General features: G+C 49.2%; 1 protein-coding gene across 1 annotated transcript in view; it reads right to left on the minus strand.

Annotated features, from left to right (window-relative positions):
• The window catches only part of GFER (growth factor, augmenter of liver regeneration), a 13403-nt gene extending 3444 nt beyond the window's left edge, over positions 1-9959 (minus strand). The window contains exon 1 of the mRNA XM_009329403.1: positions 9818-9959. Within this exon, the coding sequence (XP_009327678.1) occupies positions 9818-9959 (142 nt within the window). The remainder of the gene's footprint in view (positions 1-9817) is intronic.
• Between the last annotated feature and the right edge of the window lie 3910 nt (positions 9960-13869).

Raw genomic sequence — 13869 nt, forward strand, 5'->3', positions numbered from 1 at the left:
CGGGGCTTTCCCCGGCTCTGGGTGAGGAGGCTCGGCGCGGGCATTCGCCGTTAAACACCACACGCAGAAGTGCGCGTTTCTGATGTCTTTTGCCAATACAGCAGCAGGCTCTGGGTTTGAATCTTGTGTTTGAGGAGAACAGGGCGGGTTTTCCTTCACAGGGCGCAGTGACGTGAGCCTCCACCAGCGCTTGCCCACCTCACATTTGTGTGTGTATATTTATATATATACTGTGTGCGGCAGAGCTTGTGGCACGGAGCAGCTCTCCTACGTGCCGACGGTGGCAAAGTGCACCTCGGTGTTATCTCCAGCACAGCGATACGGTCAGCAGTGTGATTTAAAGAACAAACAAACGGGTGGCTCTTCCAACTCACGCACCTGTAGCAGAGCACACCCGTGTAAAATTTTACGTCTTTTAACACCTGTCACATGCTTGTAAAACTATATTGAGGAAGGATTTACTTACCTCTTTCCAAGAGCGTTTGCATGTGTTACACAAGGGCAGGTACGTCGAAAAAGTGAGCCCTCGCCTGTGGCTGGGCTGCTGGGGCGTGAAGGAGAGCCCAGGCCTTGCCCCAGCTCTTCGGTCTCGAGTGGACATTCAGCGGCTTTCCTTTTCCTCCTGTTGAGCCACAGGCTTGCGAGCATGTGAGGGCGGTCACCCAGCTCCTGGGTGATGGTCCAGCACAGCATCAGCTTCGGAGCTGGGCCTCTCACCCCTCGGAAAGGTTAATTTTCCAAGCTGCCGCTTGGCACCGTGCTAAAAGTGCAGATAAAGCTTTTGGCCAATTCATCCTGTAGTCCGGCGGGTGTGACTGCCTGAAGCGCACCCCGCAGCCAGCCTCCGGGACACAGCGGCCTTGGGAAGTTCTCGACGGGGGTTGAGAGGATGAAGAGTCGGAGGGCAGCACAGCCTTGCGCTTTTCCTTCTTTTTGGCTTGACGCTAGAGGTTTTGAGGCCACAGGATAAGTCTCCTACTGTGGACAGTGCACTCTAGAATGTGAATTTTGTATCCGCTTCCACTTTTTACCTCTTCATGTCCTGCAGTTCAAGTTAAATATGATTATTTTGTTTAATGCAAACAAGTGTATGGCCGGGATGGAGGTGGACCAAAATATCATCTGAAGAAATCTTGTATTGGTTGGCTGGGATAGGTTTTTGCCTCCCCTCCCTCCTCCTCTTCCCCTTCGGGCAGCACCAGCCCTTTTCATGTCCCTTCAGGCAGCCGTGGCCTGGAACCTTTCTCCTTAGCAGCTCCTGCCCCTACAAATAGCTGTACTTCTCCACATCCTATTCTTTCCAGGCTGTTTCGTAGCCTATTTGAAATGCATCTTGAGTCCTTTGCCTGGTGTTAAGTGCTGTTGTGCCGCCAATTCTGCAAAGACACAATTTGTATGAAAGTTGCTGGAAAAATACTGCTCATTTTCAGCTGTTATCCTCTGATATATTTAACACAGCATGGTGTAAAATGTTTAGTAGGTAATGCATCGTTTTAGAGAAAGGCTTCAAAGACTTGCTTTCAAAAAGATTTCAAAATTTAGTGTGCTTTACGTGGAAATGGCTGATCTGTTTCCTGGTCTGCGTAGCACTGAGCTGATGATCTGGATCTCCATCTTTGGGCCTCCTATTTACCAGTGCTCCTTTTTTTTTTTAATTTGCAATTTCATGAGAACATTTCTTTGCTGGTACTTGGGAGAGAGGGAGAAGAGGCGTGAGTAACTGGTAGGAACTACTAAAATGGCTTTGTCTAAAGTTATAGACAACTATATATCTAAATTTCACACACGAAGGAAAGATCAAGTAGGGGAAAAGACATTCTTTATGTTTGTTTTCCTTACCCACCAATAAATATTTAAATGATCTTGATGACCTCATTCTTTTTTTTTAATTCAGGAAAAAAGGTATATTGGTATCTGGAAGAGAGACCTGGGGAATTTCCTACAGTGCTTTATTGCTCAGCCTTCAAGCAATTAAATAGTTGCAGGGATGTTTCTAAGCCAAAGCAACCTCCTTGTTCAGCTGTTAACAGTCTGTTTGCTTCCTCGTTAGTGACTTCATTTATTGAGTTAGTTAAAATACAAGCATGTTTTATTTTTATTTGAAAGGAAAAAGTTCATAACCTGGAAAGAAGCTGTTGCTTACGGAGGGATTTGTGCTCAGTGTTGCTCCCCCTGCCCCTTTTCTGGTCGGCTGTAAGAGCAGAGCTGGCTCTTTAGGAAAAGGTGCCCTCAATTTTCTCTATTTGCCCTCACGGCCAGCACCGTCTTGTTTCAAAGCAGGCAAGGAAAAAAACGGGAGAGATGCTCAGATTCAAATCAGAGCAAGGAAATCCACTTTTCCGTCCCTAATTGAATCCGAGCGCAGAGCCTAATTAATCCCGTCCGAAGGAAGGAACATGACGCAGAGCAGAGGAAGGACGCGGCAGCCCTCCTTCCTGCTCCCGCTTGGACGACCCTTCTGCTATGGCCCAGCAGGAGCCTGGTGGATGCCCCGTGGAGGGTCCCGATGGGTGCCGGTGTTCAGCCACATGTCCCTTACTGGGACTGTGTGACACCGGAGCATCCCTGCACGTCCTTGCACCACCAGCCCGCCCGAGGGGGCTCGGACCAGGCGGAGAAGCTGCAGCGCGGTCGGGCGACACGTGAGCTCGGCGGGGACGGAGCTCTGGGGCCGAAGGAACCCGTGGTGAGCCCCGGCAGGCCAGCGTGGTGCACGCTCCCACCTAGTCCCCTGGTTCCAGCGCTGTGATTTAGGAGCTGGCAGCGTGGTAGAGCCTGCTACCGAAAGAGCTCCTAACAAAGACCCCTCCTAAGAGTGGCTGCTTCCTGGGGGCAGGGAGCAAAGCACGGCTCCATCCCGCGCTGCCCGGCCGAGGCTTCCTTGGTGCGTGGTCCAGGCGCCTGCTGACAGTGGCACCTTGCAGCGCTCCCGGGCGCGGGCGCTGCCAACAAAGCACCGATTTTTCAATTACTTATGTCTGCAAGGCCAGGCTCACTGAAGAAGAAATTAATTCTGTGATTCTAATAGGTGCCTCTTCCTAATAGCTGCTTAATCTGTGACTGGAACAGGGTAACGTGCAGGACGGCAATGACGGTAACTACCAGGAAGCATTAGTAAAACCTGCGCTTGAGAAAACGAAAAGGGTGTGTTTGCCTTTCTCAGAGGAAGACTGCTGTTTGATGTTCTGCTCTTGTCTTTGGCACTTGCTAAACAAGAGCTTGGGAACTGGCAGCTGACAGAGGTTGCACAGGGAAGGAAGAAGAAACGGGCTGGCAACGGAAGATAACCCGTATTTGAGGCCAGATACGCATCCCTCTGCTCACTCCCTAGCACGAGGGCGGCAGCTGGGGCCAGACACCCCCCCCGGCTCTCTGAGCCCCGCTGCACCCCGGCCAGAAAGTCGAGTCGGGATGGGCAAAATGCACGGCACAGGCACACCCACAGTGGGCTTCGGGCGAGGACAAAGGCCTGAGCATAAATGCAGCTCCTGAGCAAAGGAGGGGTGACCCCAAGGAGGGGAGACCCCAAGGAGGCTTCACGCAGCTCCTTTCCCAGCAGTCTGACCCCAGGTGCCAGCAGGATGCATGTGTACGTACGGGTATGGTTATGTCTACGGAAAGGCTGCTAATTTTCAAAGATAACTGGCTTAACTAACAGAGAGAGGACAAAACTCTTGCTGCGGTCCGCACAGCCCACTTTCTAGGATGCAACAGGATTGTATGGAAATGTAACAGCCTGCAGGGCGGTGAGCCCGGACTGCCTGCTGCCATGCGTTTCTCTCCATTACTGCAATAAAAAGCTAGATTTTGACCAGAGAACAAGGAATAACATTCTCAGAGCCTTCTGCTTCATTTGAGAACCTAAACACTACGGACTTTTCATTAATTTATTTAAAGTTCTTTGGAAAATTTTACCCTATACCTCTCAGGATTCTTACCATGGTTTTTGTGATGGTTTTGTAGGTAGTTCCAGCTGAATTAACTGTTGCCTTCTCCAGGGGAATACACCAACGGGAAGCTGACTTGTATTTACATGTAAGGATGTGAGCCTAAGTCCAATCAGTTACAAAGCCAGCATCAGGAATTAGTCATGCAGTTGTTTGTGAAATTACAGTCAGCTAGGAAATAGCAGCAGAAAAAAATAATGTATATTTCCGGGTAAGTGAATCATATTGAACAGTTTTGCTTGTCTGTAACAAATGCATCACCTGCAAAATTTCCCAAGGCATGAATTTATCTCCCAATTATTAGGAAGGAGCCTGCTGCCATACTGACACACTTCACTGCCAGTGAATGGGTGAGACATTGATCTCAGTTCAGATCCGTCCAGAACTATTAAAATCTGTTCAAAACAGTCTGAGGTGTAAGGCTTCGCACAGAGCATGCCAAGGCTCTGCCTCGCTCAAATCTGGGGGTCTATGCCCAGAGACTGCAGTACATTATTTTAAAGTTTGTGCCGTTTTTACGTGTGGATCCTCTTGCTGATTAAAATGAGAATTCAGAAGTAGCGGTGTGTATATTTGCCATGGCAGGGATAGGGAGAAAGAAAACCAATTTATTTTCTGCAAGTTGGTACAGCCAGTCCTCTGACGCTTGTGTCGTGCTCCAGTCTGTCTCCTACATCCCAGACTCTCTCCGAGCACCCCTGGAATCAGTTAATGCGTTCTGAGCACAAACACAGCGAAACTGGGGTTTTCCTTTTGTGCTCTTGAAAAATAAAGCACGAAATCTCCAGCAAGCAGCTCCCGTTCCTCTTGGCTTTGCGAAAGGAGGCTGGCCCGACTGCCCTCTGCGAACGCCAGGAGAGTTCAGGGTGGGGTCCAGCGTGGACAGGGGCTTCTGCTGCTGCGGCAGAACCGACTGCACGATGGGAGCACCCTTTGCTTTAGTGAGAAGATGCTATTTGAAGTTCATTAAAAGATGTTGTAGCATGCTGTTTCCCATATGGGTTTTGAGGGTCCTTCCTTATCAGAGACTCCCATTTTTGTCTCCTAAAAATTAATGACCCTGTTGCTATGAGAGCTGTGCTTTTACAATCACTTGTCCCGTACAGGACAGGTACACCTGGTGGTTTCTTTTCCTCATCTTTATGCAGCTCTCCCTGATTTGGGGGTGTTTCCTTTTTCTAGAAGTATGTCAAAGCAAGCGGACAGTAGTAAGTCTCAATCAGTGGTGGAGGAAGAGATTTTTCTCAGATAACAATTGCTATGAGAATGTCCCGAACTGTTAAAAATTAATCATTAATGAAACAACAGTTCTCCTTCCACATTACTCTTCTCCCCGCCAGGCTTTTGAGTCAAGATTAAATATTGTTTTCCCTGTTTTCTGAAGGGGGCAAGGAACACAAAGGTCTTGTCTTCGCTCTGGAATAAAGGTGAACTTTTAACTTGAGCTGCCAGCGCTGGTCGAAACCCCAGGAGAGATAAGGCACTTTGCATATTCTGCTTATTGATGGCAGTGGGGAATGAGGAAAGGGTAAGAATAGGATGGGCATTTCTCTGACTAATATGGGAGGAATACAACGGTCTGGTCTCTGATTAGACTTTACTATATTTGGCATGAAGTAAGAATAGATTTTGCCCAAGTGAAAACAGTATTTCTACACGTTCACCGGTGCTTGCCTCGCTTGCCTTTGGCCGTGCAGCTTGTGTTGCTGGGATTTTCCCCTGACGGATTTCGGAGCATGCGGGGCAGGCTGTGCGCTGCGGAGGCACAGCTTCCTCAGGGCTTGAAATGCCTTGGAAACTCCACCCTGCCTTCCGTCTCCCTTCACCTCCCGTAGCCAGGTCACAGCATGTTGGCCTCGTATCACGCAATGAACTTATCAAACACCTTTTTTTTTCTCTAGAAAACGATGCAGGAAACTTTCTCTTGCAGCTACCTAAGTCACGTTCTCATCCTTCCTGGAAGTTTTCTTCTTGAATCATGCTTTTGTCCTTTGCATAATCTTAGAAAAGCATGCCGCTTTTACAAAGGAGCTATGAAATTGTTGCGATAAGTGCTCAGTAGACAGGGGCCTGTCCGTCGTGCCCCAGGCGGTGAGCAAACCTCCCGTGAAAGGCTGCTTTCTCCCTGGGCTGGATCCCAAGGGCATTTAAGGCAAATTTGCTCTGTTGCTTTCACCGCTCTCAGCCGGCCGGTGTGAGGTTTGAGGGAGTTTGATGTGATGCTGTGATTTTATACCAGCTGTCTGGCTGCGGCCACGCTGTCAGTGGCCTGGGGGGGGGTGGCGACAGGACCCCCGTGTCCTGAGCCCTGGTCTCCTGCGGGGGGGGGCAATAATCAGGGATGCCCCGGACACAAGTCCACCGCAGGAGATTGCAGATTAAAAAGAGCTGGGACTCGTGCTGAGGTGGGAGGGTGGCAGAGCAAAGCAGAAACAGGCAACGGAGCAGAGAGGGGAATGAAAGTGCCCAAGGAAGCCAGCCCCTGCTGTGCCTCTCCACGTGCTGGCTCACGAAGCCACGGCGATCGCGTGCAGTTTCCTTGTGGAAAAGGCAGATCAAGGGCTTGTTAGAAAACGAGTACTGTCTTTTCCCAGCACCGCTGTAGGAGGCCTTGCTGGCTGGGACTGTGTCTAAGACAGCTCAGGCAGCAGCACTGCAAAATTACTTTTTCTTCCTTCCAACAAACGCTGCCTTACCAGCCTGAGCCGGTGGAGAACAGAGAAACACACTCAGCCTTCACAGATCCTTGGTCTCTGTTGCAGGAGGAAACTGTTATAAGCTGCAGCAATTCGCTGTGATCCAAATGAAAACGCGGCTTGCAGGTATTGCAAAATGCATTCTTGGCGCTGTGCAGATACTGCAAGTTCATCACCTGGAAAGGAAGGTCCTGCCCACAGCCCCGGTGCAGATACCTACTGTCCGACTCCATTGTTGTACATACAGAGCCAGTTACCACGGCTCTTCATGCTCGAGCCCTGTTTATCGCAAAGTAAATCTGCCTACGAGTAGTTAGTGAACCCCTGCATTGAAGATGGACGTGCATCTTCTGAAGCTCCTGCAATGCAGCCGCTTCTGGGGTGGAGAAGTGCCGCTCTGCTGCGTGTGCTCAAAGTATTTCTGAGTCGGGTTCATCTGGCCACTGAAAAACGCTTTAGTGCCTGCAGCAGCTGCTGAAATTAGGAGGAAATGAAATACCTTCTTCTGGATTAGATATTGCAAAATCTCTCATCCCAGCCTGTGTGAAAGTTCAGCTGCTTCCTTTGTTTATGAGGTGAAGGATATTTTTGTCAACTCCAGTGTTTGATTTTTTTTTTTTTATTTTTAAATAAGTGTCTGTTTCTCTATTTATTGGAAGTCTAAAACCTCTTTGTACTCTTAAAATCAGCTTTTAGCAGCTGGGCTTTTCATTAAAGGTGCTGATAGGTCATGTGTTATCGCAGGTGACCTTCAAGAACAGTAAAGGGCAGGTTTTGATCCTGAAGGTGATGGTGGGAAAAGATGAAGCCCTCCTACCGGCGTCGTTCCAGGCGAGGGCCCCCCGCGGCGCCTTTCCATATCTCTTTCTTGCAGCCGCACTATCTCAGCGGTGGTTTGGGGACTTTTTCTCTCTTTGCCTTTCCCTGGTCAGTGAGTCTAACCAGCAGCAGTTCCTCCTGTGCTGGGCATAGAAAGAGAAATGCATGATAGAGGGTCCCACACATCTGCAGCCATGAGACGTACAGGTCACTAACCAGCCCGGACCTGACTTCTGTACGTGGTGAAGGATGTTCATGACGTGGCTCCTTCTCTTTTTGGCGTGTGTGCATTTGTGACAAGGCCATTGCTTGTTAGACTTTGAAAATGGCTGCGGTGGAGCTGGTGAAGAGCTGCCTTTGGCTACCCCCAACTGCTCAAAGTCGACTTCTGGCTCTCGTCGGACGCAGTGAAGGATTGGTCCAGGCACTTGTCCTACCTAGGCTGCTCTACTCTGGTTAAACACACCGGATTAAATTATTCCTGATCCGTACTGAAATGAAAGGAAAACCAGACCCTCAGGGTTTTTTTTGTCATGGACACTTTATACTCAGTGGAGGGAAGCTGGTCTCGTAATGGAAATAGCGGAGGGGGCAGCCTGGGCGGCCAAGGGGACTCCCTGAAGGTACTTCATGATGTACCCTGTCCTTCGGACCGTGGGCTCTTTTGGGGCAGGGACTCTGATGTGACTCCCCATGACTATACCTTAGTCGCTTTCTGTGACGCAAACGATATTTCATATACCCAGAGCAGGTGTTTTATGGTGGTAGCCGTGTTCCTCGAGTAGCAGGAGGCAGAGCTCCACCTTTGCGAGGCGTGCGTGGCTTTCCTGAAGCAGGCTGCAAAACGCCTGCAGTTATTATGGAGGAAAACTTGTGTTTCCTCAGTCTTATCAAAGCTGGACAGTCTGCTCTATATATGACTTGTTTATTTATGATCTCTTTTGTACCTTGTGAAATGACTAAAGAAAAAAGTAACTGCCGTCCTCAAAAACTATGTAGATAATTACTGATGATGAAATAGCTGCTCTCGGCAATACTTGCATAGTTTTACGTTTTCCGGGCAGACCTCTCTGATCCTTCAGTTAATAATTACACATGAGAAGGTACCAACTTATGGCAGGGTGATATGGAAGTAGTAGAAGATGCAAAGTAAACTTGACAATGTCAGGAAAACAATGTTTTGTTTTGGTTTTGTGTAAGTGTGCTCAAATGTATCCAGCAAAGAAGTGGAATTAATGGCCTCTTCTCATCAGTTATCCACCCTTCCCAACAGAAATGGCCCTGACCATTTCTGGCTTTGCGAAGGAGGTGCAGTAACGCCGTTGAGGAGCGCTTGTGCTGATCCAGAGGCAATCTGGCACGGCCCTTTCTTCGGCTTCGCGGATGGCATCACTTTAGACTAATATGACGTGACTCATCAGATCAATCTCTTGAGCAGACAGTCTCTTGACATCAAACGCGACAACAACAAGGCAACGACACTGCTATAACAACTGCAGAGCCTTGAACTGAGCTCTCTGGGATGACATCAGAAGGGGTATTACCTCCGAGAAGTGCCTGCCCATTCTCCCCCACCTCTGTTCTGCCTTGCAGTGACCTTTTTGCTTCTGCAGTACGCTTTCTCAGGAACTAATTATCGAGTCTGGAGTAGTTTTGCTCATACTTTGCTTTATCTGAGATCCCTGTCGCCAGCCAATCTCCCCCAGAAAACTGGCTCTCCAAACCGCATGGCTGGCTCTTCAGCCTCAGGTGAATTGCAAAACCCCACGTAGTTTCACCTTCCTGTTGTAACATTTCATTATAAGTTTTCCACCCCCCACCCTACCTCTGCTTGAATTCTCTGAGAATGGCGAAATACATCAAAGCCTTTGGAACTAGGAATTGCCAAAACCAAGGCTGTTTCCTACTCTTCTTGTTTCTGCCGACACCCGCAGTGCCTGCCGACCTGGAGCAACGTGCTGTCTGAACCTCCCCTGGCCGTCTCCTCTGCATACAGAGGTTGCAGCTCCTCTAAGATCTTAGTTGTCTTTGGCTTCTCCCATTCAGGGTAAATACGTTTAAACCTTTACGGAAATACGTTGTGGTTTGTGTCTGCTCTGAGACGGGAAACCAATCAAGTGTGCTTTGTTGAGAGTCTTGGTTCCAGCTTTTCCGAGAGCCACGTTAACAGAGCGGTGTAAAGGTGAGCTTGGCCCCGGCTTGGCTGCCAAGGAGAAGCCTGTGAGGGTGGGTATGATGTCAGGGAGTCGCCACGGGTTTTGCCACCGCAGAGACTGGTAGCTTCTAGGTAAGCACGGTCGTAAAGAATAAACTCGCTGGATGAAGTGATTTCCTCTCTCTCCGTAAAACCCCTACCTTTTGAACCAGGTAGATTTAACAGCACGTGCTTTTGACGGACCCTCTGCGAACAGAAGGTGGAGGGTCCGATTCCGGGGCTGTTGAGGGCAGCGAGCTGCTTTGCATCGCCTTTCCGCAGGGCAGCTCCGTCGGGCTCCATGAGCCAGGAGGCGCCCCGGACATGCCGTCAAAGGGGTTTTCCCACCAAACCTGTGCACGGGACCAAAGCGCGCTCTGTATAACTTTCCCTTCCCGACAGAGGACAGATATCCAGCAGCAACAGGATATCCAGATGGAACTGCAACGAAAACACTTCCTTTGTCCCCAGGAACTGCCATCCTGCTGCGCAGGAGCCGCCTCACGTGCTCATGAAATGCAAACCAAGGCCCTGCTCACCGTATTTTCTGGCCATCCAGAAGGAATCTTGTTTGGCTTCCTAGTCACGTTCTGAGGGGGTTGTTTGGTAGATGGAAAATCACCTGCAGCTGTTGCTGAGGGTTTTGAGACACCAGGTGTAACTGGAAAATGAAAGGGGAGGCAGGGCTGAGCCTCCCAATTTGGGCTCCAATAATGGTAATGATTCAATAATTACCATCAAAGAAGAGGAGGAGGGAGGACGGCGAAGGTGGTTTGATCACACAGATGCCCATCAGCCAAGTCGTAACCTGAGGCATGCTAAAGGCAGCAGTTCAGTGAAAGGACAGGCTTTCCAGGGCTGTAATTACCGGTCCTGCAGTGCCTCCGGGCAGCGGGGAGCTGGTTCCACGGGAAGAGCTGCTGGTCGCCCTGGGTGGGTACGGACGCCTGGCTTGGTGGGGGACAGAGCACGAGGCACTTGGAGCTGAGTCTCCATCGCATATTTACACCTGAGAAGCTTTGGGACTTTTTAAGTTACGCCCTGGGGGATGTGTTTGTTCATCCTTCGCTCCGGCAACGTTGGCATCAGCGTCTCCCATTAATTTCTGAGAGAATGCAAACGTTGAGATAGCTACCAGAAATCCCTTTGAAGCGAAGTATCAGCAGATGGGACAAAGCAGTAAAGAAAAGAGATTTGTAACGGCTGGCACACGTCGAGTCGTCCCTAATTCATACTTTACAACAAGCCATGTTCTTAATCGCTTTTTGGGACCGGTGTGAGCGCAGCCCAGGCTGCAGGCAGCTCCGACAGGCACGTCCGTGCAATATAGCCGCAAACACGACGCGTCCATCCCCGGAAAGGTACTTCAGTTCACAGCACGTGTTGCCGCCCGAGTGGCGTCCCTGACACCCGGGGGTGATAGATGGAGCCGGCCGCAGGGTCAGGCTCGCTTACCAGCATTATTCTAGTAAGGATGTGATAAGATAAGATGCTTCTCCTCCCCAGCTCTCTGAACTATGCCCCTGGCACCTGCACCCGGCAGTATTTGCATGTTAAAAGCAAGGGGGCAGGTAAGAGGCATGTGGTAGTTTGCCACATTACGGAATTTCTGCCAGCGTTACTGGGCGGAGGAGGAAGCGCGGGAACGCCTGCGCCCTGCCTTCTGCTCCAGCGTATTTAACCACGGGAGTCGTGCCCGGAGCCGCATCTCTGCTCAGCCTCCAGCTGCCCTGGGGCGGGAGGAGCAGGCTTGGGGGAGGTGCGCCAAGATGAGCTGCGGCAGGTACCCAGTGAGCGTGAAGGCTGTAGGCTTGATGCAATGCAGAAAGCAGAAGGTACTTTAATTTTTTTTTTTGTTGGACTTTTTTTTTTCCTCCTTAAATATTTACAAATTGGGAAACTAGAGGGCTTTCTGAGTTACTCTTACAGGGGTGTACTTGCTCATTTCCCCACAGTGTTGGGATTAGAGCCTTGTGATCTAGGACAGAGGTCTTGCACTTGTTTTTTAATGGTCTTAATATCATAAGAAAACAGTTATCTTGGATTCTGCTGCCTTTCTCTTCACAGCGTCATAAATTTCTTCTGGTTTTAACAATTATTACCCATTTGGGGCCCTAAAATTAAGGAAATATTTTTGTAGGTCTAATGTTTAATTTAATTTTTAAATGTGACAGTCTTGCAGCCTAAAGCTGAACTAAGCCACAGGTCCTGGCAAATGCTGATTGCTTGAAAGCATCCAATATTGAACATTGTAATTAAAAAAAGTGCACTTCTTCTCCCTTCTATTTTTCCAGAACTACATGATGTTTGTGTCTTGGTCAGATCAGAACAACATTCTCATCTACCGGACATTCGAAGAGTTCAAGAGATTCCATGTAAGCGACTATTTCCCTGAAAATAGGATTCCCATCCTGGGGAGGGGGGAAGGAGCCCAGCCGTGTGTCGGGGCTGCGAAGCATCACTATTCTCTCCTCCTCCTCGCTTTTAGAAAGAGCTGAAGAGAAAATTCCCCGTCGAGAGCGGCTCACTCGGGAGATCTGACCGGACAATCCCCAGGTTTAAAGGTAAGGAGAACAAATCCCTGATGGACCAACAAACACGACAGAGCTGTCGGGGACAGTCGTAAGTGACGACACAGACTTCAGTCTCTGAGTCTGGCCTTCCTCTGGAACAGATTAACAGCTCCTGCTCGTGGCACGGTACTGCTGGGTTACATCCACGTGCTTGCGTCTACTACTGACTTAAAATAACCCAGAAAGGTTTGGTTTTTTTTTAATAGATAATTGCACTTGGTAAATTAATGTTACACTTTAAATATTGGCCCAGAGCTCCTTGTAACATTTACCTGTGAACAAAGATAAATTTTAGATATTCAAAAATTGTAGCAGGAGCTATTAAAATGGTAGGGAGGCGGAGCCAGCTTCTGTCTCGGCTTCTTGCCGTTTGGGCTCGTGCGGGGAAGGGTGGTAGGTGAGGGCACCCCCGTGTTCAGGCAAAAGATGCTGCTCTCAAGGCGTCCAGATCTGTTGTTGTCTTACACCAACTTTGCTCTTGTTATTTTAAAGATGCAAATGCGAAGCAGAGGAAGAGTGGGAAGCTGAACAGGTGCCTGGAGATACTGAAACTGCTGGAAACTTACTCCCAGGAGCTGCTGAAAACGGATGCTAAAATCTCCCAGGGTGAAGATGTGATTCAGTTTTTCAAGGCGCAGACCCAAGACCTAGATCCCTCCTTTCCTGAAAACAGGTATGAAATCATATTTGTGGTTTTTGTTTGTGTGTGTCTTCATGAAACAGAAATGTTATAGAATAAGGGTAGAAGGGGAACAACAGTTACGTACTGGGGCAGCTGAGCAGGGAAGTTCTACTGAATGCTTTATCTAAAGCATGTTTATGTCGTTTCTGACGCCTAAGCTTTTCTTGGCCTACTGCGTAGATAATTTTACCAGAATCAATACTAAACTCAACCTTCCACGTGAGTTTTCAGTAAACTGATTTTAAACTTTACTTTTCAGTGTTGTGATCATGCCATCAGAAATTGGAGGGGAAAAGAAAAACCAGCCGCGGCAGCACCTCGCCTCTATTACACACCCCCAGGCATCCCAGAGCTACCGATGCATAGAAACCTTTGAAACCAAAGACACAAAGAACAGGGCTTTCAAAGTCGCTAAGAAGGAAATCGTTGAAGTGTTAATGAAGGACATGACGGGTAGGTGCGACAGGGATTCTTCCGTTTCAGGGATGGATGGTGTAGATTGATTCATCGCTTGGCAAATGCCGAGTCGGTCGCAGCACGGGTGCGGGTGGGTGTTTGTACGTGTGGCGTGCTTGCCCGGATTTACACGGGAGGAAAGAACAAAGTGTCAGCAGGGCCTCGGCCAGGCTCTGAGCGGCTCTGCAGAATGTCCCTGCCGTCTCTTGCGGCAGAGCAGCCCCTACCCAGGGATTATGGTCATCTGTCTACTTGCAGGCTGTTAAAAACCTTTTTTTTTTTTCCCCTTTTCTGTCTGCTGCAGGATGGTGGCTAGTGGAAAACGCAGACAAGCAGATAGCCTGGTTCCCAGCCTCGTACCTGGAAGACATTGACGTCCACAAGGACATCCAGAATGCCTTGAGCTCAAAGGAGGAGGGTAAGTCTGCTTCTGGCTCCCAGGGACACCACGTTCCTCCTGCAGAAAATGAGTTCCGTAAAACCCCCGCCACTTCAACCATTG

The sequence above is a fragment of the Pygoscelis adeliae genome, unplaced genomic scaffold, assembly GCF_000699105.1.
Source record: "Pygoscelis adeliae isolate BGI_AS28 unplaced genomic scaffold, ASM69910v1 Scaffold467, whole genome shotgun sequence".
Taxonomy (NCBI): Eukaryota; Metazoa; Chordata; class Aves; order Sphenisciformes; family Spheniscidae; genus Pygoscelis; species Pygoscelis adeliae.